Raw genomic sequence first — 24,749 nt, 5'->3', positions numbered from 1 at the left:
CCCCCTGCAGCCTCAGTGCTCCTCTGCCCCCACTGCCCCCTGCAGCCTCAGTGCTCCTCTGAGGTTTCTGCAGACTCACTGCCCCTCTGAGCCCCCTACAGCGCCTGTGCTCCTCTGAGCCCCCGGCAGCCTCGGTGCTCCTCTGAGCCCCCTGCAGCCTCCGTGCTCCTCTGAGCCTCCTGCAGCCTAAGTGCTCCTCTGAGCTCTTTAGACCCCCTTCAGCTTCAAAGCTCTTTGGACCACCTGCACCCTTTGAGCTCCTCTGAGCTCCTGCACCCTTTGAGCTCCTCTGAGCTCCTGCAGCCTCAGCGCTCCTTTGAGGCCCCTACCACCTCAATGCTCTTCTGAGCCTCTTGCAGCCGCAGTGCTCTCCCAAGAACCCTGCGGCCTCTGTGCTCCAGTGAGCTCCTGCCGCCTCAAGTTCCTCTCTGCTCCATCATCCTCAGTTCTCCTCTAAGGTCTCTGCAGCCTCAGTGCTCATCTGAGGCCCCTTCATTGCCCCTCTGAGCTCCTGCAGTGCCAGTGCTCCTCTGACCCTCCACCTAGTCCCTAGATCCTCAGTCTCCCCCTTCAGCATTACGAGATTTCGCGCTTTGCTAAATAATTGCAAAATCAGGCAAGAAGCACGATGATAGCTATATTTTTCCTCATGGCCTAAAAAAAAAAGTCTCCAGCAGAAATGGTGGCAACTGATTTGCTGTAGGCGCACACATCACTACGTGATGCCGTACAGCTGTAACATTACAGAAGTGATTGTGTAACAGTGTTGTTGGCGCTCTGAGCGTGGAGACTGTCACTTACCTGTTTATTTTATCCGTCTTGCAGCTCTGATATCTTATCCAGAGCCGAGGATAGCTCAGGTCTGTCATGGTAACACATGGTTTGTGGCACAGAGCAGCCAACCCTGCTCACTCTACGTGAGCTTCTCACAGTCGCTGCACTGAGGCAGATTTAAAAGCTTCCATCAGACCTCAGGGCAGCCAGATCTGGAGTGGAGAACCACGCATCAAGCAGTCGTGACACAGGACAGCTGTTAGCAGGGAGAAGAATACCTTAGAACAGAGGTCTTCAATCTGTGGGGCGCGACCCCCAGGGGGGTCGTGGAGTCCTGGGAAGGGGGTCGCAGATTCTGTTGGAGCGTGCAGTTCCTGGCGTCAGGCTGATTGAGGGTGCTCACGGCGAGGCCTAATTCACACCGAGGTGTGAAAAACATCAACGCCTCATTAACAAGTAAAGGTCTTTTGAAGACCTGTGAAGTACTCGGGTGTGCCTTTCTGTGTCCCGAAGCTGTTTCAGCCGGGCTCACATACACGAGCTGGGGGGGGGGGTCTGGGGGAGGGGGCTGTAGCCCTTTGAGTTCAATCAATGGACTTAGCTGTGGGGTTTATTTTTATTTTTAACGTTTTATATAGCGCTAGCTTAACCCGTAGGTATCAGAGCGCTTTACAAACACACAGTAAACAGCAGAAGGACACTACAATCATTGGTTCAAGTCCCACGAGCCCTCATACCTGGCGCCTGTGCAGGAGAAATGTGGCTGAGAGTCTGATCTTCACGGTGAGGTGTTTATACAGCCTGTCTGCTCGCCCCCCCCCACCCCCCCAAGCAGGGAAGCACAGAGATGCCCTCCCATTAGAGAGGAAGAAGAAGGAAGAAGACGCAGAGAGATACTGACCCCCCCCGCATGAGAGAGGCACAGAAAAGGTGGGTGGATGAATGATGGGTGGATGGATGAATGAAAGGGTGGATGGATGAAGGATGAATGTATGTGTGGATGGAAGGATGAAGGGTGGGTGGGTGGATGGAAGGATGAAGGATGGATGGATGTAAGGATGAAAGGATGGATGTGTGAAAAGGTGGGTGGATGAATGATGAGTGGATGGATGTAAAGATGAAAGGGTGGATGGATGGATGGATGAAGGATGGATGGATGTGTGAAAAGGTGGGTGGATGGAGGATGTATGGATGAAAGGGTGGATGGGAGGGTAGATGGATGAGGGATGGATGTATGGATGGATAAAAGATTGCATGGATGAATGATGGATGGATTTGTGAAAAGGAGGGTGGATGAATGATGGGTGAATGGATGGAAGGATGAAAGTGTGGATGGATGGATGAAGGAAGGATGTATGGATGGATAAAAGGTTGCATGGATGGATGAATGATGGATGCATGGATGAATGTGTGAAAAGGTGGGGGGATGAATGATGGGTGGATGGATGGATGAAAGGGTGGGTGGATGGATGGATGAAGGATGGACGGATGAAAGGGATGGATGAAGTATGTATGGATGGAAGGACAAAAAGGTAGATGCATGAAGGATGGATGTATGGATGGATAAAAAGGTTGCATGGATGAATGATGGATGTGTGAAAAGGTGGGTGGATGAATGATGGGTGAATGGATGGATGAAAGGGTGGCTGGATGAAGGATGGATGTATGGATGGATGTGTGAAAAGGTGGGGGATGAATGATGGATGGATGGATGGATGAAAGGGTGGGTGGATGGATGGATGAAAGGGTGGGTGGATGATGCATGGATGAAAGGGTGGATGGATGGATGGAATAATGAAAGGGTGGATGGATGAAGGATGGATGTATGGATGAAATGGTGGATGGTGGATGGATGGATGGAAGGATGAAAGGGTGGATGGATGGGTAAAAGGTTGCATGAATGATGGATGGATGTGTGAAAAGGTGGGTGGATGAATGATGGGTGGATGGATGGACGGGTGGATAGATGGACGGGTGGATAGGTAAAGGATGGACGTATGGATGGAAGGATGAAAGGGTGGTTGGATGAAGGATGGATGGATGGATGTGTGAAAAAGTGGGTGGATGAATGATGGATGGATGTGATGAGGTCTAACAGGCGCATTTATGGTTGTCGATAGTTGTTGATGATGAGGAGTACCAGTTTCTAGAATCTTTTGTCGGAAGGGGGTCCTTACGCCTAAAAAGGTTTTACAAGGGGGTCTCGGCATCAAAAAGTTTGAAGACCTCTGCCTTAGAAGTTGCCACCCTCCCCTTGTCCACAAGCTATATTCACAGCTCACAATCTGGGGCTCCCAGCTGCCACCCCTGCCTGTGATGAAAGATGGAATTCAAGAGGGCCAGGAGGTGGCAGATCAAGCTCAGTGACGGCCATCACTTGACCTCCTTTGCTCTTCCAGTCCAGTTTCCAAGTAGCAGGCAACAGACGTGTATCCACTGCCGGCTACAGCAGGTCTTTCCAATCCTTGTTTTTCTAACACCCATTAAATACTGCCTGTAAAGGGTGCATTCCATAAAGGAAAGTTGGTTCAGTAAAGACTTCAAACCGCTGAGCCAGAAAAAAACATTTAAAGAGATAAAATATGAATTTTATGCACATTGGATTCAAAAAGTGTTTTTTGGTTAAATTGTTGAAAAAAAACTATAGGCTTTTGCATACGGATGTCTATGACATGTATTACATTAGAGAACACCTCGGTTTTTAGGTCGAGCCTAGAGACCGCGCGCATGCGCTGCTCTGAGGCATTGTGTAATCTCTCATATCGGTTTTTTGGCACACCAATGCTTTCTATTTATTTGGTGTGATAATGTAAGATGCTGGCTTTTCCTTGGTGCATTATTGAATTTGTCCCCCCTTTGTGTGCTTAGTTCCCCCCCCATAGCGACTGACCCTCCTACATGTACTCAAGCTCTCTTTCCGTTCTTTGCTGGTTGCGGCGCACTATTTCTGTTTTTTCTCTCGGCTCATTTGAGGTTGGCAGGACTTCTGAATGCTTGTCCTTTAGTAATGGGCCCGCCCACCGTAGCCTTCCTGTATGTCTGGCAGACAATCTGCTGTTTTAATTGCCCATTTCCTCTCCAGGGTTTCATACCTCTTTCCCAGGGAAGGAGCTCTGGGGTAGCAGCTGCTGTGTGGCACAGCTCCCGGATGGCAGACGTCCCCTGAACTATAGTCTCTGTGTGCACTCTAAATTGTTTCAGAACCGTCAGTTCATATTGTTACACACAAACACGTGTGGCGTGGTTGCTCTATGCTCATTGTGTGTTAGGCACTTTACTTGTGGCACCAAGGTGTGGAGTGCTTCCTCCACTTTGGAAAAGGCGTGCAGCTTATGGAAAGCACTTCCCTTCTTCAAGAAGGAGCACCACAAAGGCGGCGGATGGTGAGCGTTTTTTCTCACTCAAACCGGATCAGCACTAAAGCAGCAGCAGTGAATATCACTTACTGTAAAGTGGAATGTTTTATTCACAGTTTGTTCGCACAGTCTTTATGATGTTTTAAATGCTTGAAAAGTGCTGTTCACCTTTTTAATTTGTTTAAAAAAAATGTTTTTATTTAATTTTGCAGCTTTATATAGCGCAAACTCGAGCCAAATGTTTTGGAGCACTTTACATGAGCACCAGTTACGTTGCACAGGGACACATTCATTTTTTTGGTAGGCACAGGGAGATTAAGTGATTTTCCTAGACTCACAGGATGTGGAGTGGACCCCGAGACTCGAACCTTGGTTTCCTAGCTCCAAGGTCGGCAGTCTAGCCGTGAGTCCACATCCTCTCCTTTGAATGGAATTCAGCACCATTGTTGCAAGCCTCACGCCCTGTTTATGTGAAGGGTACAATTAGTGTATCTGCGGATTGGTGGCCTGCGTGAGAAGGAAGCAGAGGGGGCAGCCACCATCTCACTTCTATTTATGTGCGTGATTGATGCAAGCAGTGCGGGCTAAGGCGATTAAAGAGGTGCTTGTAATGGCATAATATATCTACCTGACAAAATATAAAGTCCCTAAGTGCAGAGAGCACAACTTTTCAAACTAGCCAAAAAAAGATATTCGTGCCATACTGTTAAATAAACCACTTGTTTACCCCATGTCCCTGATCAGATTTATTAGGGGTCCTCTCTCTGTTTTTTGCATAATATATCTACCACCTAGTGCTACGTTTCTGTTAAAAAAAACAAAAAAAAACAAAGTGCAGGGCCACAAGCTTTCTTAGGAGTTCGCCCAGTAGCACAGGACTGGGAATATGCAGAAATGCTAAAAACAGCTCCATTTCCTTAGTCTAATTGCTCAATCTCTTTTTCCAACCATTCTCTTTCCTTCTCTTCTCGTTCGCTTCTCCCTCTCTGGCCATTTTCTCTACCTTCCTCCTCCTCCTCTTTCCCTCTTGAAGCCTCCCCCTGCCTGCTGTAGCTAATCTCAGGCAGAGTCTAGGCCCTGTTCACAAGAAAGGCTAAGCATTTGAAAGTCCTTTCATCTTTAAATTCTTATTTTAGAAAATCTAACCAATTGAACTGAAAAGGTGTGCTCCAGAACCCCACAAAAATCTGATGACTGCAGAAATGAGAAACCGCAGAGTCTTGAGGTGTGAAAGAACGTCAGCCAATATTCAGCTAACATCATTGTTTTTCCAAATGGTGCCCCCGCCCCCCCAACAGAAATTGTCAAGAAGAGGAATGCTGTACTAATGCTGCTTTGGTATGTTTTGTTGAGACAGACCACATTGTAAGGTAACTTCGTGGGTTAGTGTACTTGCTGCTGAGAGCTGTGTGAAGTCTGCTCGTTTACCAGTATGATTTATCACAACATAACTTAAAAGGTTCTGGTGCCTGCAATTAAACTGCAGGCACAGTCCTTAATGGAGCTGCTGCAGAGAGACTGGTATGACAAGTTGTGGTCATTGTAAGACAGGTCACGGAGTTATGCACCTGCAGCAAACATTTCAATTCAATTTGCAAGGCTCAAGCTTTTTTTATGTATATTTTTATTAAGTATAACACAAGAGTAGAAATGTACATATCGGGCATCATTTGAAGAAACATATTGGAACGGTGAACGGGTACATGAAATAAGAAAATACACAACAATTACAGGTATCTGAAAGTCATCAATACCAGCAGAGAGCTGAGGTAAAACATTTTTTTCCCCGTACAGCAAACCGTAAGCGAAAATCATCGACACCCGCCCACCCAGAATACAGGATATTAAGATCTGACACACAATACCCGGATATGAAAAACTAAAGGATCAGGAGAATATGCCACACCTCTTGTGGAGAAGGGAAAAGGGAAAAAGAAAGGTCATATAACAAAATAAAGGAAAAATTAAAAAAAAAATACCCTGCACCCCTGCAGATGGCTACGACCTAACCCCACTAGCAGCGTGCCTGTCGCCCACTAAACTAACCCAAGGAAGGGAAAAGATGGAGGAGGAGATTTCGTACGAGCTCCCGTGCCCCTCCCCCTCCCCCCCTCCGCCGAAAACAGACAACCCCTACGATCATAGATAGCGAGCTAAGCAGCGAGTAAATGCAATAAGATGGGGAAGGTATATATCACCCCGCCCAACTCCCGCAGCAACAGAGGTAACAAGTCCTGTATCAAAAATAAAGTGCCATATCGAACCCAGAGAAACAATTACGCCCCAGTCTTCTTGATCCATCGTTAGGGCACCACCCAATCAAATCAGAAAGAAGTCAACATCTAGAATTCAAATAATCAAAGTCAACCCTGGCCCTTACGATCCATCATTGCACCACTGTACAGTCGAACATCCATTTTAGCCAGAAAGTCAAAACGTGTGAGAAAAAACAGAACAGTACGGCCAGAAAAGGCCTTCAGAGGAGAGTCTCGAAGTCCAGCAGCAGTGCAGAAGTCGATACAAAAGATACGAGAAGAGTCTTTCAGGAGAAGAGAAAATGAAAGGTCTTTCAAGGGCGATGGCGTAGGGGATTGCTCGAAGAAATCAGAGGCTCCAGTCACGCACCAGTCATGTCGTAGGTTGGAAAACAACACCGGTTCTTGTTTCAGTTCGGGGTTCACTCTTTGGGCTACTTCAAGTTTCGCTGGAAACACCGTACGTTGTGGGTCTGGCAAAAGGCTGGAGTCCGGTCTCAAACACACATTATCAATCCTTACAGACAGGGTATGAAAAGCGATCTCCATGTGTGAATGTAAGGCTCCGATGGCGGCCATTACGGTCCCTAGCGAAGGCAGACGATCCATCGAACCCATCTCCACTCGCTCTATGACAGAGCAGTCTTGAACCCCGGAGGCCGGCTTCTCCGGGGAAAACAGGCAGGAGCGGGGTGGGCAGGAATGACGGGCGACACCTCGAGTAGCAGTCGTCACACCACCATAGCGAGGGGGGGTCCCCGTCTGTAGACCCCGGGAATGCAGCAAGGTCGTCGGGACCCGGGACCCCACACACCACCGCAATCACGTATTGTCGCCGTCTGGTAATTAGCCGCCGGGACACAGGACCGCCACCGGGATAAATCAGGAAAATTCCTCACCGGTACGACCGGACTCCGCCGAATCACGTAGCTGATGTTGTTCGACTAAGACCCGGCTGGGTCAGTAATCGAGGCCCCGGCTCACACGCTGAAGTAGGCCGAAAAGAAAGGACGGTGTAACTTCGTCCAGCAAGTCGATAAAAACGCCGGGATTGCACCCCTAGGCACAGCAACGATTCAGGAACACGGGAGTTGGGCGTGGGTTCAGGATAAAGTACAGGATATTTGAGCGAACGACGGAGGTCGACGGAGCCGGGAGCTTATGCGGACATCTTTGGATGCTAGCGTAGCTCCTCCGCCCTGCAAGGCCCAAGCTTGACTTGTTAAAGGGTTTTAAATCAATATTTCTTTTCTTTTCTTTATTTTTTAAAGGAGTACTAATTAGGAAATTAACATTTATGAATAAGTGCCCTGAAGTAAATTTGCATTGTGTGCTATATAAAGGGCATGTGTTAGTATCATTTCATGTGCATAAATTGAGGGCTTAAAAAATCATTTAATTTTTACTAGACCTGCAGGTCTAGTAACCTAAAAAATGTACTCGACCTAACTGAAATTCACTTGACCTCAGTTTCAAGGAAGCTGAGCAAATGTGACAAGTTAACCGGATTTAAAGGCATTTTATTGCTCATTCACTCACTTTGTTCGCAATAAAGATTCCTTCAAGTCTTGCTCTCTTGTCACAATTCCTCTGCTTTCAGAGACAGAGGTCAAAAGTCAGTTTGTCTTCCTACTCGCCAGAAAGGGCGAGTAGACCTAAAAATAGCTCGCCCTAATTGAATCTGGCTCACAAATGCGAGCGGATTTCTCAAGCCCTGTTACATACAATGCGTTGCCCGGTTCTTGTCTTGGCCATGTTCTGAAGTGACAGTAGCTTTGTTTTCCCTGACTGACTGTCGCTTTAACTTTTGGTATTTGCTCTTAGCCAGTACCTTCTACCAAAATTAATTTTTGATTGCCCCTGCGGTGAGGTATTTGAAGCCTGGCACAGTTGAGGGGTAAATGAACTTCCATTTTCCGACGGCCCCTCTACCATGGCACAAAGTGCCACCCGCACACATCTGTTAGTGCCTGCACTCTGCACCTGGGACCACAAGGGATGATTCAGTGGGACTGTAACCTTGCTGTGGCATATGTGTAGCTGGCACATCCCAGCAATCTACCACTCTGCCAACAAAGACACTTAAATACAAGAAGTTCTTAAAATGGCTTCTTCTTACATGGCTGTCGTGTTTGTGTAACAGAAGTGTGTCTTTTGAATTAACCTGTGAAAATACATACAGCTTCAGTTTTTGCTGCATGTCCCTGTAGTGTTTGCTTGTAATAGCCCCTGTACAAGCATGTAAAATGTAGTATTTTATATAGAAAGTGGTGGGTGCTCATCACAGTAAATTGATAAACCTCTCTCTTCTCTCTTGCATTTGTTTTAAAAATCAGGAGAACGGTCTAAATACAGTTTCTTAAAGCACACTTCAATTTTTTTGTAAAGGCAGTGCACATTTTAGTAGATTGAACCACAGGCTATGTTGTTCATCACTTACTGAACACAAAATATGGCATGCTTTCCCCCATTGCTCCAATCTCAGGTGGGTTAGGGGAATGCTATGAACAAAAGTGTCCTCATTGTTGGGCTTAGGTATTTAGGTTCTAGTAGGTCAAAGAGGAAGGCCAGTTAAGCGCTAAAACCAGGGCACTCACATTATGCGATTCTGTGGCTTATTCTGCATAAATATGGATTCGACACACTTGCTATTTATCCAGTCATCTGCTACATTATGCATGTGAAACACAACATTTGTATCATCTATAGTGCAAACTGTTCAAAAGTTACGCAACAAAAATAAAATGCAGCAACACGTGTGACCTGCAGTAGAAAGCAGTTTGTAAAGACTGGCTGGTCATCTTACAATAGCTTATACTGCATTTAAGTGTTAAAGTGGTCCTAATAACCTGAAACCTTTGATAAGATAGTGATAACATGGATAAAAATAACAAAATATTATAGTAGTACCATACCAACATGTGCCGCATTATGCCACATATTTTAGTCAACCTTGCTGCATAATTTGGTCCTCTCCTGCCACATAGTTCCAGTGACCCTGCCTAAAACGTTGCTAAGCATTCTTGGCAATCTAGTGTTCCACCCTTCATGGTAAAAATAGGCCCTTAGCACCACCACAGCCTCGGCGCAGCATTACCTCCGCTCTACACCATATCACGACAACCTGAACTCCAGGTCAGCACCACCACCTCCGCATGGCACAGCACCAGCACATCACTTGGCTCCACCTCAGAATCACCTGAGCATGGCCTCTGCACCCAGCACACCACTTCTCATCATCACCTCTGTACCAGCACACCACCCCCTCAGCATCACCTCTGTACCAGCACACCTCCTCAGCATCACCTCTGTACCAGCACACCACCTCCTCAGCATCACCTCTGTACCAGCACACCACCACCTCAGCATCACTTCTGTACCAGCACACCACCACCTCATCATCACCTCTGTACCAGCACACCACCTCAGCATCACCTCTGTACCAGCACACCACCTCCTCAGCATCACCTCTGTACCAGCACACCACCTCCTCAGCATCACCTCTGTACCAGCACACCACCTCCTCAGCATCACCTCTGTACCAGCACACCACCACCTCAGCATCACTTCTGTACCAGCACACCACCACCTCAGCATCACTTCTGTACCAGCACACCACCACCTCATCATCACCTCTGTACCAGCACACCACCTCAGCATCACCTCTGTACCAGCACACCACCCCCTCAGCATCACTTCTGTACCAGCACACCACCACCTCATCATCACCTCTGTACCAGCACACCACCACCTCAGCATCCCTTCTGTACCAGCACACCGCCACCTCAGCATCACCTCCTCAGTCTGACCTACCCTAGCGCCAGTCTGCTGGTTGTGTTGTAATTCAGGCACTATAGCTTAACCTCCACCCTCCCGTTATTTGTCTAACCCTCCCACACCCCATAGCCAAAAAAACCAAACTATAGCAATCGAGCATTAAAACAGACAGGTAGAAGTTGCCAGCATTGCAAAAACAAAAAAAAGTAGAAGACATTTTTTATGTTACTTATTTTTTTAATAGGGACGTTCAGTTGAACATAATGTCTGATTGGTTATATATAAGGGAACAAAAATACTTGTAACATTTTTTTATCATAACTTTTCAACATGCTGCACAGTAGCCACTTTGCTCTACCACCTAGTTTAAAGATATTGGCAAAACAAATAGCTCTGGCTAAGCACTTATCAGGTCCCAAAGGCAAGCCCTATTGGCTATGCCAATGCTTGTTGGAGGCTTACCAGTGATGACCTGGTAAACTTTTCATCCAAATTAAAGACCCTGCTTTTGTTGTTTACATGTGGAACGTCTGCCTATTGCACAAGTAATGTGTACCCTGTGCAGACTCTAGCAGTCTGAAACACTGTATTGAGTGCGAAGTATGCATAACTAATCTTTTTTTTGGTTGAAACTGTAAGATTATTATTTTTGTTTTCGACGCTTGAATGTGGGGTTCAAACGTGCAAATGTGAATTTAAGCAACCGGACTTGCGTAGTGGACCTCGGGAGCCTGTGCCTTAAAAGGGAAAAGTAAATCTGCGTACCCCAGAATGCAAAGCGTTGTTGCCAAAAAATGTCTTAATATGGGGGTCCCTTGTTATTGATTCTTAGACTTCAGTCCAACATAACAATCCGGATTGTGAATTAGATATACAGACAGGTAGACCAGGTTTCAAAGCTTGTTCCATGGAGAGCAGAATTGTTACATAACATCCATCATATTCGTTTCTGCAGGTGGTCCATCCCAACCTATGAGTGCATGTCTGAAGACAGTTTATGGTATGGTTGTCTGCAAGTCCGATTTGGGGTGATGCTGTTATTGAAAGATTTGATGACCGTATTCATTCATTTGTGAGAAGTTAGTTCAGTACTAGGAGCATTTGATGTAAAGTTATCCATAACTTAGAGGTCGCGAGTTAGAACCTGGCAGGGCCTACCCTGCCTTTCATCTGTTTGAGTTTAAGACAAAACTGCTTTTGATAATGTATTGACAGCTATCCCGGAGAAATGGAGTCCTTCAACCTCATTTAACAAAGCACTGTGTTCTGTGACAGTAGTGTGCAGTCACTTTATTTTCACAAAAGTGCCAGATTAAAATAGGTTTGCTGATAATAAATCCTTTTTGCAGGTCCTAACTTCAACTTAAACGGCTAAATAGAAAACACTCTCAGTTACTTTAGACATGCCTATTTTAAAGTGAAATACTCTGCTAAAACAGTTTCCATTCATTTAAGGCGTAAAAAGAATGATTACAAATAAATAAAAGTTCCACAATAATGCCGCATATTTCCGTTTTTGTGCCGCAAATTTGCTAATTTATGTGGTAATATCCTAAGGACTCTGCTTAGTGCTCCACTGACCTTCCTACAGCATCAGCGTTCTTCTGAGCTCCAATGCATCCGCAGTGCTGCTCGGAACTCCATTAAGCCTCACTGGTCCCCTGAACGCCTGTAACCTCATTGGTTATGTGAGCCCCCTGCAGCCTCTGAGCTCCCTGCAGCCTCAGTGCTGCTCTGAGCCCCCTGCAGCCTCAGTGCTCCTCTGAGCCCCCTGCAGCCTCAGTGCTCCTCTGAGCCCCCTGCAGCCTCAGTGCTCCTCTGAACCCCCTGCAGCCTCAGTGCTCCTCTGAGCCCCCTGCAGCCTCAGTGCTCCTCTGAGCCCCCTGCAGCCTCAGTGCTCCTCTGAGCCCCCTGCAGCCTCAGTGCTCCTCTGAGCCCCCTGCATCCTCAGTGCTCCTCTGAGCCCCCTGCAGCCTCAGTGCTCCTCTGAGCCCCCTGCAGCCTCAGTGCTCCTCTGAGCCCCCTGCAGCCTCTGTGCTCCTGAACCCCCTGCAGCCTCAGTGCTCCTCTGAGCCCCCTGCAGCCTCAGTGCTCCTCTGAGCCCCCTGCAGCCTCAGTGCTCCTCTGAGCCCCCTGCAGCCTCAGTGCTCCTCTGAGCCCCCTGCAGCCTCAGTGCTCCTCTGAGCTCCCTGCAGCCTCAGTGCTGCTTTGAGCCCCCTGTAGCCTCAGTGCTCCCCTGAGCCCGACTGTAGCCTCAGTGCTCCTCTGAGCCCCCTGCAGCCTCAGTGCTCCTCTGAGCCCCCTGCAGCCTCAGTGCTCCTCTGAGCCCCCTGCAGCCTCAGTGCTCCTCTGAGCCCCCTGCAGCCTCAGTGCTCCTCTGAGCCCCCTGCAGCCTCAGTGCTCCTCTGAGCCCCCTGCAGCCTCAGTGCTCTTCTGAGCCCCCTGCAGCCACAGTGTTCCTCTGAGCTCCTTGCAGCCACAGTGTTCCTCTGAGCTCCTTGCAGCCACAGTGTTCCTCTGAGCTCCTTGCAGCCACAGTGTTCCTCTGAGCTCCCTGCAGCCTCAGTGCTCCACGGAGCTCCCTGCAGCCTCAGTGCCCCCCTGAGCTCCCTGCAGCCTCAGTGCTCCTCTGAGCCCACTAGAGCCCCATTACTCCTCTGAGCCCCTTGCAGTCTGTGTTAATTGGTCACAGACTAGTGCGTACTCTACACTATTCCTGTATTGTACCTTTGTAATCACTATATGCATTCAGTGTTCTTTTTCTGATCGTCTCACACTGAGAGGTACCTCTGAAATCACTGGCACATCTAGTGTGCACCTTAAAATGTATAGACTCGTAAAGTGCCTCGATGTCATAATAGGCTGATTTGGGTTAAAGAAATACAAGCTGGAAAAACATTTCTCCACATTTGTGGTTTGAGACAGAGCAAGGATATGTGAGCACTCTTGATTTGTAGTTAAAGTGGCGGACGTCATCCTGGCTGTGCGCTACCCCTCTGCCAAGGCTGGATACTGGGCACATTGTGTTTCTTGGGGTGCTGAGGATGATGATTTCCACCCCTGCACCACAGGGCACATGTAATGTCAGACCCTACATGGTTGTAGATCAGAGCTCTCTCCGGAAAGTGCTGTTTCCCTGTGGACTATCAACTTTGGAATGTTCATCTTTCTCCCTTGCTATGTGTGGAATGTATAGAGAGCTGGAAAATAATTATTGGTGTTTTGGGAGTGTGTGCATAAAGAGTGCGGGGCTTTGTGGCAAAATAGTTGTGTAGAAAATATATGAGTGAAAGGTTATCTGGGGTTAGTCCAGGGCCAGTTGTTGTGTGTTCAGGACCAAATCTCTGTTTTACATCTCAAAAGTCCCCTTCTACTAATGTAACAAAATGTAGGCCAAGCAGGAGGGAGGTGGTCAGACACTCCCTGTCTTGCTCAGTCTTAGAGAGGTGACTCTTTGCCCAGCAGTCAACTCTATGGTGAGCATGCTCCGTGGTCCCTGGCAGAGGTGGGTGGCACCCTCCCAGATCCTCCCCAACCCTTTATCACTCCTCTAACCCCAACCCCTACACCTGTGGAACAGCATGGTGCTATGGTGGGGGAACACCTTCAGGAGAAGATTGCGGATAGGTGTGAGTTGGCTTCCTAAGGGATATAATTGACTTTTGAAGGCTGTGGAGGCTCTCATGGTCCTGGACTCCTATCTGGCTAGTCATTGGCTGTCTTGGATCCCACATGTGCTCTGCAAGGGAGGGCTGCCTGTGTAGGGATCATAGATGATTATTGGCTTTGAACTCCCACGTATGTGTGTGGGATTTATAATTCACTGATGTTTGTCTTTTGCTGGTAGTGGGTTTTCAAATATAGAATATATTCCTCCCGAGACCAGTAGTCCGCGTCTATTCTCTGTTGGTTGATTTATGCTTCCTTACCCAGTTAGTCAATGAGTACTAGAGGGGAAAAATCTACTGCACAACCTCTAAATGGATTTTTGAAATGGCATGACACGTTCTCACATCGATGCTTTATGGGAGTAATTAACTTGTCTTCAGACATTGTAGGTCTGAAATGTTATGAAACCTCTCCTTAGATTTGAAATATTGCGAATTTGCTCAGAGAAGTAATCCAATATTAATTGCATTATGGAAGTTTACTTCACAAAGTCAATAAGATCCTGGGGCAGTTCCACTGGAGCTTCCAGGGATCTGGCATTTGGAGTCTGAGTCTGTGGAGGTACTATTCACATGCTTTACTAGTCCTAGAAGTTATTAGTCAATCTTGGGAGTGCTAGTGCTGTAGCTGGGCTAACAACCAGTAAAGTGTCATGGTTAAGGGACAACGTTTTTTCAAAACTGAACGATCTGGTCAGTTCTTGTCTGATTGGCAGAGGCACCAACTGGATTGACTAGTTTACCAGTTGCAATCAGAAAAGTGTACTTTACATGTATGGTCTGTGGCATTAAACCTTAATATCTTGATTACAGACCCCTTTGCTTTTCTCTTCCTTCCTTCTGTGCCTCTCCCCTTCAAAAATACTCCTTCCTCATACTGTTTTTCTGTCTTTTATAGTCCCTTTGATGAAAACTGCTTCCTGATTTAAATCCCACCCTCACAGAGATTTGTTTCTCATTCACAGAATCAAAGAACCTGAAGAAGAGACCTTCAGCACCCCAAGCACCAGAAAAGACCTTGGCAGCATCACCAGATGATCAACTGTATCAGTGTGCAGAGTCTGACAAAACCCTCGGCTGGAGGTTGGACTTGGATACACACCCTACGATAAACGTTCAGGGGAGAAATACTGGCCTAGTGTTTGAAAAAGCTCATGCAGAGCTCATTTTATGGACGGTTTAAAAGATCCACACCAGAGATAATCTCTTTGAGTATACTGAGTGTGCAAACCTTTGCTCTGAAATTATAGTTTAGATAAGATCCTCTGATGTTCGGTTCTAGTAAGAAACCAAACTAGTTCAGAATGGGAGAAAAGTTTCACTTTCACAATTGTAATTCTAATGCGAAATTAGAGCAGTTAATATGAATATCCTGAGGATAAACCATACCATTAAAAGAAGTGTGAGAAAAGCGTGACCCACCAGAACATTTCAATTGAAATATCATAGAATTCTTACAGTAGAGAAAATCTAGCTGTATATGGAATGTGGATAAACCTGCACCAAGGGCTTTCCGCTGCACAGGCATCAAATTGTTCCTTCTGAGGCTAGATCTTACCAGTGTACGGAATGTGGGAAAAGCTTCACTGAGCATGGCACCCTGGTGAAGCAACAGATAATCTGTCCTAGAGAGAAACTTTCAGTGTAATTAATGTGAGATAAACTTCACTGAGAAGAAATTACTGTTGTCATATAGTCCATACTGGTTAGAAACTGTGCAACTGTACAAAAAGTGCAAAAAGATTCTCTGATAACGGCACACTGGTGAAGCATAAAATCATGTAAACTGGTGAGGTAATCAGTGTACCAAATGTGAGAAAATCTTTACTTTTAATAGCATACAGTACATTCATCAGAGTACCCATACTGGTTAGGAACCCTATCATTGTACAGAATATTGGAAATGCTTCAGTGAGAGCGGGACACTGATGATGCATTAGACGACCCATTCCGCCGATAAACCCTATCAATGTACTGAATGTAGGAAATGTTTGAGTAAGAACGGCGCACTGATGATGCATAAGACCACCCATCCTGCCGATAAACCATATCAGGGTACTGAATGTGAGAAATGCTTCACTGCAAATAGCAAACTGTTGGTACATCAGAGACGTCATAATGGGGAGAAAGCCTATCAGTATACAGAATGTGGGAAAAGCTTTATTAAGACATACAGTTTGTTAAAACACCATAGAGTCAATCCTGGAGAGAAACCCTTCCACTGCACAGAATGCGGGAAAAGCTTTACTGTGAAGGATAAGCTGTTGACGCATCAGAGAATCCATACTGGTGAGAAACCCTATCATTGCACAGAATGTGGGAAAAGCTTTAATCGGAAGGGTATGCTGTTGAGCCATCAGAGAATCCATACTGGTGAGAAACCCTATCAGTGTACAGAATGCGGGAAAAGCTTTACTGAGAAGGGTGCGCTAATTAGCCATCAGAGAATTCATACTGGTGAGAAACCATATCAGTGTACAGAATGTGGGAAAAGTTTTACTGGGAAGCGTACACTAATTAATCATCAGAGAATCCATACTGGTGAGAAACCCTACCAGTGTACAGAATGCTGGAAAAGCTTTACTGCGAATGGTACGTTGTTCACCCATCAGAGAATCCATACTGGTGAAAAACCCTATAATTGCACAGAATGTGGAAAAAGCTTTAGTGTGAAAAACAGTTTGTTGTTGCATCAGAGATTCCACACTGGTGAGAAACCCTATCATTGCATAGAATGTGGAAAAAGGTTCACTCAGAAGAGCTCACTGCTTCAGCATCAGAGAATCCATACTGGTGAGAAACCCTATCACTGCACCGAATGTGGGAAAAGCTTCAGTTTGAAGAGCTGCTTAGTGGACCATCAGAGAATTCATAGTGGTGAAAAACCATTTCAGTGTAAAGAATGCGGTAAAAGCTTTACTGTGAAATGCACATTGTTGAATCATGAGAGAATCCACAATGGTGAGAAACCCTATCTCTGTATAGAATGCGGGAAAAGCTTTACTTGGAAGGGCACACTGTTGAATCATCGTAGAATACATACTGGTGAGAAACCCTATCAGTGTACAGAATGCGGGAAAAGCTTTAATGAGAAGCGCACACTGTTGAATCATCAGAGAATCCACACTGGTGAGAAACCCTATCAGTGTACAGAATGCAGGAATAGCTTCGCTTTGAAAAGCATTTTGTTGCAGCATCAGAGAATCCACACTGGTGAGAAACCATTTCAGTGTACAGAATGTGGAAGAAGGTTCGCTCAGAAGAGCACACTATTGAAGCATCAGAGAATCCATGCTCGTGAGAAACCGCATTGATGTACTGAATGTGGGAGAGGCTTCACTAAGAAGAAAGCTATCTTAAGACATCAAATAACCCACACTCGTGAGAAACCGTGTCCATGCACAGAATGTGGGGAAAGCTTCACCGATAAGAAATAACTGTCATGAGAAACCTTTTTATTGTTCTGAATCTAGGTAAAGCTTCAATCTGATACCCTTAATAAAGGCAATTCATTGTGGCAAACATGAAAAAGGTGTCACAAGAATGCAGATTTTGTAAAATAATCAGAGAATCCGTTAATTGTAGAAAACTCATAGCCTAGAATGTGGAATAATTGTGAAGCAAGGAGACTTGAAATATATCCGCATTTGGGAGATAGAATGGGTGTAAAAGTGAATCCAGAAGACAAATTGAATGAGTCCTCTCTTTCACCTTACTTATTCTATTATTTGACAATTCTTCATATTATAAACATTGCTGTCTTGCCCTGCACAGGGGTACATGACTGGTAAATATAATTGTGTGCGTATATGTTGAAAGTATAAAGGTACAGATCATCATTGCATTGGTTTCAGACCAAGAGCTTTTCTTAAGACCGGAATACCCAATTTTCTCACATTCGAATATTCCCTCTTCATGACAACTGTCTGCTTTTCTAAAATACAACTTATATCATGAATTTATATGCACACATGTAGACACGCACTTGTGAAAATAAATGTGCAATAAAACGTCAGTTGGAACTAAAAAGGGAAATTTCATGTTATAGCCTTAATAGTAAGTGACATGAGAAAATATTTATAACTAATTCTCATGAGAAAACATCATGGCGTATGAAGATCCGTAATATGTAATATGCTGTTTGGTTATTTGTAGCAAAAAAAACAAAAGCTTAATTGCGTATATGTGCGAGGAGAGACTCTTTTTGCAGGCTCGCCCTTACACTTTTTACCCTACTCTTGCTGGATTTAGTGCTGTGTAATGACTCTGTAGTGCCTGTGGAACCTGCATTCGAGGCGTCGGTGCTTGTACTCTGACCCTTAAAAGTGTATGTTTAAGTGGCTTATCTTTAATCGGTATAAGTTTACCAATACATTGATCCCTAATGCATGACACCTGATGTACCCGGGATCTATGCATTAAGTGTTCCTCATGATTGCAACACTTATTATGACACCACGAGTGTGACAATGTGTAACATCTCTCCCACACTGCCATTGCAGGCTGGCAGAGCAGCTTTAAAACTGCTAACTCGACCCTGCCATTTAAACCTCTTGCAGAGCCCAAATCTTCCTTTTTTAATATTTGTAAGTCACACCTAAAGTATGTCTAAAGAGCCTCAAAGGCAGGGTGCATTATATTAAAGAGAAGGATATCAGTTATGTTTTACATGTCCTGACAGCAAAAACCCTGCATTGTAGTTTTCACTGTATTAAGACTAGTACCTCCATTGGTTAGTGTGGAGTTACACTGACAACTCAGCATTGCTAACTTCCAAATGGGACTACTACATTTGAAATGTTAGGGTTTCAAAAGAATCATTACATTAAATCCGACTTGATGCGTAAGTCGAGTTTAATGTAACTATTGTAAATACAAATGTTTGAAAGTTGTCAGTTTGTTGCACAAAACTTTCCATTATCCATCTTTGGTCAACCAAAGACGGTTGTCCTCGAGACAGACTGCTGCCCTCATGGTGTTGTGTTTGATTTTAGATTGAAAAATTAATTTCCCGATTCATGCCCTTATATAGGTATGATTCGCGTTTCACATATATAGGCATAGAAATCCAGTCCTTATTTAGGCATATCCCATGCTACCCAAATACAGGCATGGCTACTTCCATCCGTTCATCTACATCCCAACGATTTTTTGGAAAACCAGACTCTTAAGCCATTAGGGACTTCCTCTTGCTTGGATATTGATTCCTCCAAGAACTCATTTATTATGCATGAACATCTATTCCTTAGGGGTTCATTCATGACGTTCATATACCAGACTTTACGTCAATACTGGCATTCCTAAACACCTTCAAGGTATAAATATACCTTCACTTGCTATGGCAAAGATCGGTGTGGTTTGGTGCAGTTCGACTACCTACTTGCACCACGCAGCTCGCTACAGCAAGTGCCGAAGCAAGCCAACTCTACAGCTGATGCACTGACCAACAAGCTGTCACCCTCTTGCCAAGAAACCCAGCTCCAGTGTTTATGACTCGCCTTGCGTGGTGTTGGGAAATCGAGTCTTGAGACAGAGATACCAACCTCTCTCATTCTAAGGTATGGAGCTGATTAGAACCTAGAGAAACCTTTGGCAATTCTTGGCAAAACGAAACCTATGCTAAAGACAGCACCTACTTCTTCCCTCGTACTAGACCTAGATTAGGTACACTGCTGTAGGCGTATTTTAGAAGAACCAATTGAGTAGTTTAGCCTGTGTTATTTATGTATGTATTTTTATATATGTCATAGCAATAGACAATGCTATTACAGTATTATTTTATATTACTGTTTACGCTGTATGTATTATAACGATTGTATCAGTTCACCTCTCTTGCATGAGAAATAAGACTGTTCAATAAACCCCTTTTATTGAAACACCCGTCTCTCTATTTCTGTGCAAACTCTGTAGAAACGAAGCATGCACGATTGACTGAGTGAAATAGTAATCTATTGTTTCCACGACTCTGAAGATATTGTTCTGGTTCTAGAGGAAACAAAGTTGTCATGTTTATGCAGTTGTCAGAAACGAATCCTTTCTTGTTTATTCGAGAAAGTTTCTAGTGACCTCTGGAGACAGTGGACTTGAATGAATTAGCTGGCACACACAATTAAGTTTAGTATACTTGATAGGGACATACTAACCTCAGTCCTATGTCAAATCTATAGTGTGTTATTCCAATGCGCAGAGCCTATTGGAATATAGGAGCTACACTGCATGGCGCATAACGGTTTGGTAAGGCACTTAATTTAACGCTAGATACTAAAGTAACTCAGTTGTGCTTTTCTCAGAGACCCCTTTTTCTGTAAAACTCAAATAGACGTCTGGAGTGGGTAAGGGATAATATCCGCCATAGCTGAGTAGGACAAAAAATCCTATGTACTAGCTTTTTGGTTTATTCAACGTTGAAGGATACAGTGTTCCAAAATATTGTGCACCTTATCTTTGTTTCTTTGAAACTTGCTCTGCAGAATTTCATTAAACAATGTCGAATACCGACAACAATACCGAAATCGGTGGAGCTGCGGCTGATCCAGTCGATGCAGCTTTTAACCCTACAGGTTTCCAAGAAACTGACGAGGATGTTCTAGCCATACCTCTAAATTTAAGGAAAGCCATCACTATAAAACTTAGAAAACATGGCCGAACATCGAGAGGTGGTAGGGCAGTTTTTGTTATGGAGGCACACGAAAATCACCAGACAGAGGTATTCTATTCATGGATAGTCTTCCCTGAAGCAAATCCAATAACACATGTGTTTCACTTCTACAAGGAAGATGATCCACCAGAGGAATACATTCCTTTTGAGGATATTGAAATTCCACTCGCATACCAAGAGCACAAGCTCTGGTTTAAAGGTGCCCAAAAACATTCAAATCACATTACGAGGCTCGGTCCACAGGTAGACCAGTAGCAACATGGTCCGCCCTAGCCGGCTACATACCTGACCCTGACATTGAAGCAATGTCGGACGAACAATTACTTAGTAATATACAAAACTTAATAGAACTATACAGTTAAACTCCAACTGTCTGAAAGTCCTGAAAAGGTCTTTACTAAAAAACACTCCTACTCCTTCTAAAAAGAAGTGGGAAAACACTGAACAAACTTCTAAAGAGAAGCGTTCTCATTCCAGAAGTAGGTCTCCTCAAAAGGAGCCCTCTAAAAGGAGGTACAACCTCAGGAATAGGGATAATTTGAGAGAACCTGATAGATATCAAGATACTGATACACGTTCCTCTCGTACCTTTCAGACTTCGTCAAAGAAATCCGAAAGAAGAGGACGGTCAGTAAACCAGGAAGAAAGCGTGAAGTCCAAAGACGATCAACAAGTTCAGAAAAACAAGAAAACTCAATTTACCAAAAAGAAGCTAGCAGGTCTAAAAATCAGACATGCCAAGGATCTTGAGGACAAAACTCAAGAACTGAGAATGGGCTCAGACAATGTTGGACAGCTCAGCAGACGTCACAATAGCTCGCCGGAACGTGAAAGATTCTGGAGACAGTGGATTTGAATGAATACATCCAAGTTGAAACTGCAGACACCAGGGTTAGTTCTCCACATAAGTTATATGAAGTATCACTCCAGGCATACCAAGAAAGTGGGAGCACTCTTTTGGGAGCGACTTTCTAAGGGTTATGACATTCTTCTAGCTGAACAAGACTGGCCACCACAATTTGTCAGGGAGTGCCCACATGGCGAGGACATCATTATGCCAGCCTTCTCCAACCACATTCCAATTATTTTAAAATATACTTATGCCAGGAAATGGGCAGTCGCCCAAGCTCCAGCATTATACAAAAATCATGTAGGATGGGATGAGGACTTGCCTTACCATAACATCCAGTTAAAACATCGACCAACTGCACAAAGGCAGTACCCAGTTAAGCAAGAAGCTAAAAAACAGGTCAGGGAGCTCTTAGATCAACTTGAATACCAGGGGGTGATTGAAACATGCACCTCATCAATGAACAATCCTTTATTTCCTGTCTCCAAACCAGATAATACATATTGTCTAGTATTGGATTATAGACACTTAAACTCTTGTTGCAAAACTTTTGCAGTGCAAAATGCACACAGTACGGCATGAATGAATAACATTGTGCGTAAAAAATATAAAACCACATTAGATATTTGTAACGGTTTCTTTTTTAAAAACATTGCACCGGAAAGTAGGTATTTGACAGCTTTCTCAATTATGGGGACACATCGTCACTTCTGTCGTCTCTCTCAAGGATTCATAAATAGTCCTGGGTTATTCTCAGCAAGGGTAACAGAGTTACTATAAACTTATGATGACGAGGCATTGTCATATGTCGATGACATCTATCTGACAGACGATGACTTGGACAGGCACTTGAACAGGGTGAACACCATTCTATTGGGCTTCGCCTCTGAAGGGTACAAATTCAATTTTAAGAAATCAAGAATTGGCCACCTCAACATCCTTTTCCTAGGATATGAGTTATCAAGTGAAGGTAAAAGCCTGGCAGCCAACTTTTTAGAAAAGTGTGCGCTGCTCCAACCTCCAAAAACGCTTAAAAACGTAGTCAATTCTAGGATTCCTGAATTTCTGAAGAACTTACATTCTAAATTACGCAGAAAGGGCAACACCTCTCTACGAATAAATTAAGCCTGATTTTAAAACAGTAAATTGGACACAAAAACACACCGAAATTTTGCGTTTGGTCCAAACAGACATGTTGGCAACAAAACATTTGCAAACATGCGTAAACATACGCAACTTAGTGATCCGAATCATTCCATGACAATGCGGATTCACGTACTTCACTTTTAACGAAGGTGAAAAAGTACCAATAGCTTACAAATCACACTTGTATACAAAGACGCACCAAAAGGTAGCTCAAAAACATTTGCAATGAAATGTCCGTACTTTTCAGCGTTCAATATATCCAATCCAGAGTCATTTTACTTTAAGAATGTAAACAAACGGGAATGAAAAGTATGTTGACAAATACCAAACCGATTTATTCTGCAGCCTTTTATGCCCAAGTGTCTAAACTAGGTTTCGACTTTTGTAAAGATAACATTGAGACAAAAACTTTCTGGGGTACAAAAGATTGGCAGGTACAGGGGGATAGAAGCTTTATTTTGAGCCTGCATCATCCCTGAGCAAATTATGTTTTTGAATGACACTGTCGAACAGACGTCTTGCCTTGGGATAGCCAAGATCAAAGACATGAACAATCTGTCCATACCTACACACCTGATAGCTATAACAATTCAGAGGGGGAGGTCGACGTACATACTATTTTGTATCACAACAGAACAGATCCAGATTGGAATAAATGGTTGATCTGGCCCTCAGACACAAACAACTGTCAAGATTGATTCCTGAACAAAACACAGGGTTTCACATTCAATAGGCCAGACCCAAGATATGTTCAAAGACTGCATCCTGGAATAGTAACAACATACAGTGTAGGGAAACTCTGTCTTGATTGGCTAGATAGATCTACACTTAAGGATGTAAAGCAACACTTATCTTTACCTAAAGATGGCGCTGATCTTAGGGAATTCTTGCTAAGGACCAAGAAAACCGCGTCAAAAACGTTTTATATATGCCGGTATCTATGCTGCTTATAATTAGGGCTCCCTGTTTTATGGTATTTATTTTTTTGACATTTCCGCCTGTATTTATCCATAATTATTTTTTGGTCGTTTTATCTGTATTTTTCCACATTTATTTTTGTCGCAAGCAAAAGAAGACGCTGCAGCCAGTATTTTTCCACATTTATTTAAATAGGCACTGCACACTTGCACTCAGTTGTAATAGTTTTAAATATATGTATATATACATCAAATTGCGTAAACACAATATTCATCTGAAAATTTTTCCAAAATAATTTAAAGAGAACATAGGCCTGTACAGTCCTTGTGTAACTTGCACGAGGAAACCTTTATTGCGGGGCTGTACTACCTAGGGACCTTTAAATCCTGATCTTCTCTTGTCACATTTGATGTGCAGTTACCTTAATCCTCTGAGGCAGTTTGCTTACCGGTCAAAACAGTTGTCCAGCAGACATAGCTGGTGGTCAGTGTTTTAACTGTGGTTAACTGAATCGAATCTTCTTGCTAAGAACCCAAAGTGAATAAGCATCACTGAGTTCGATACTCCTAACTGCAATTCCCCGTGCTACTAAACTGCATGCTTGTGATAATACCTGCTAGGAAGAAACATAATTAAAGGCAGGAAGGCGTCTCTCTGTATGCACCCATCTTTATAATAAAAGGATCCTGCAAAAGGACATGCCCCTTTCAGTTGGAAAGGGACAATTAAGGATTTCAGTTGCTGTAAAAGTGGCAACCCCATGCTTAGTATATCTGAAAACACTCTGAGCATATTTACAAGGCTCAGATCTGCCACATGGTCATGCACTCCTGACAAGTTCTCTGCTTCTGTCTCTTGTAATGCTGGCTCAGGCTGATGGCTTCGATTTTAGAAGACAGACATCAGAGGCAGAGGACATGAGTGGATAGCACAGGAATGCCTTGTTGATTCCACGGTTCCAAGAATTAAACTGGCAACTTTCTCTTGCCTTAGATCATGCAAAGAAATTACAATTCAAATTGGGGTGGGGGGTTAACAGCAGCAGTTTTACCAGGAGTCATTTTGTGAAACATTGCAGTGCAGTGACTGCACATGGACAAGTTGCTGGAATCTAGAGTCAGAACTGAGCAGAAGGAGTCACTGCTGTCTCTATGTGGAGACCCATGAAAAACGGTAGGGATATAATGCACTCTAGGGAGGTGGGCTCAAGGAGACTGCATTGCCCGGAGAAGGGATGGCCCAGTCTTGGGTGAATGGAGTTTCCGATCTTATCTGTCCTATGAAGGCGCGCATAGACCCCCCCTCCCCCCACCCCCCTCCGCCCTGTGTGTCTCCTGTCGGCACGGG

The 24,749-nt window shown here is 44.5% G+C and overlaps 1 protein-coding gene across 1 annotated transcript in view; it reads left to right on the top strand.

The window, feature by feature from the left end:
- The window catches only part of LOC144828369 (uncharacterized), a 101,086-nt gene extending 81,380 nt beyond the window's left edge, over positions 1–19,706 (top strand). The window contains exon 2 of the mRNA XM_078686481.1: positions 14,796–19,706. Within this exon, the coding sequence (XP_078542607.1) occupies positions 15,843–17,144 (1,302 nt within the window). The 5' untranslated portion in view covers positions 14,796–15,842 and the 3' untranslated portion in view covers positions 17,145–19,706. The remainder of the gene's footprint in view (positions 1–14,795) is intronic.
- The last annotated feature ends 5,043 nt before the right edge of the window (positions 19,707–24,749 follow it).

Source organism: Lissotriton helveticus, chromosome 4_1 (genome assembly GCF_964261635.1).
Source record: "Lissotriton helveticus chromosome 4_1, aLisHel1.1, whole genome shotgun sequence".
Classification (NCBI taxonomy): Eukaryota; Metazoa; Chordata; class Amphibia; order Caudata; family Salamandridae; genus Lissotriton; species Lissotriton helveticus.
Note: the sequence above shows the minus strand (reverse complement) of the source record. Positions and strands in the feature narration are given on the sequence as shown.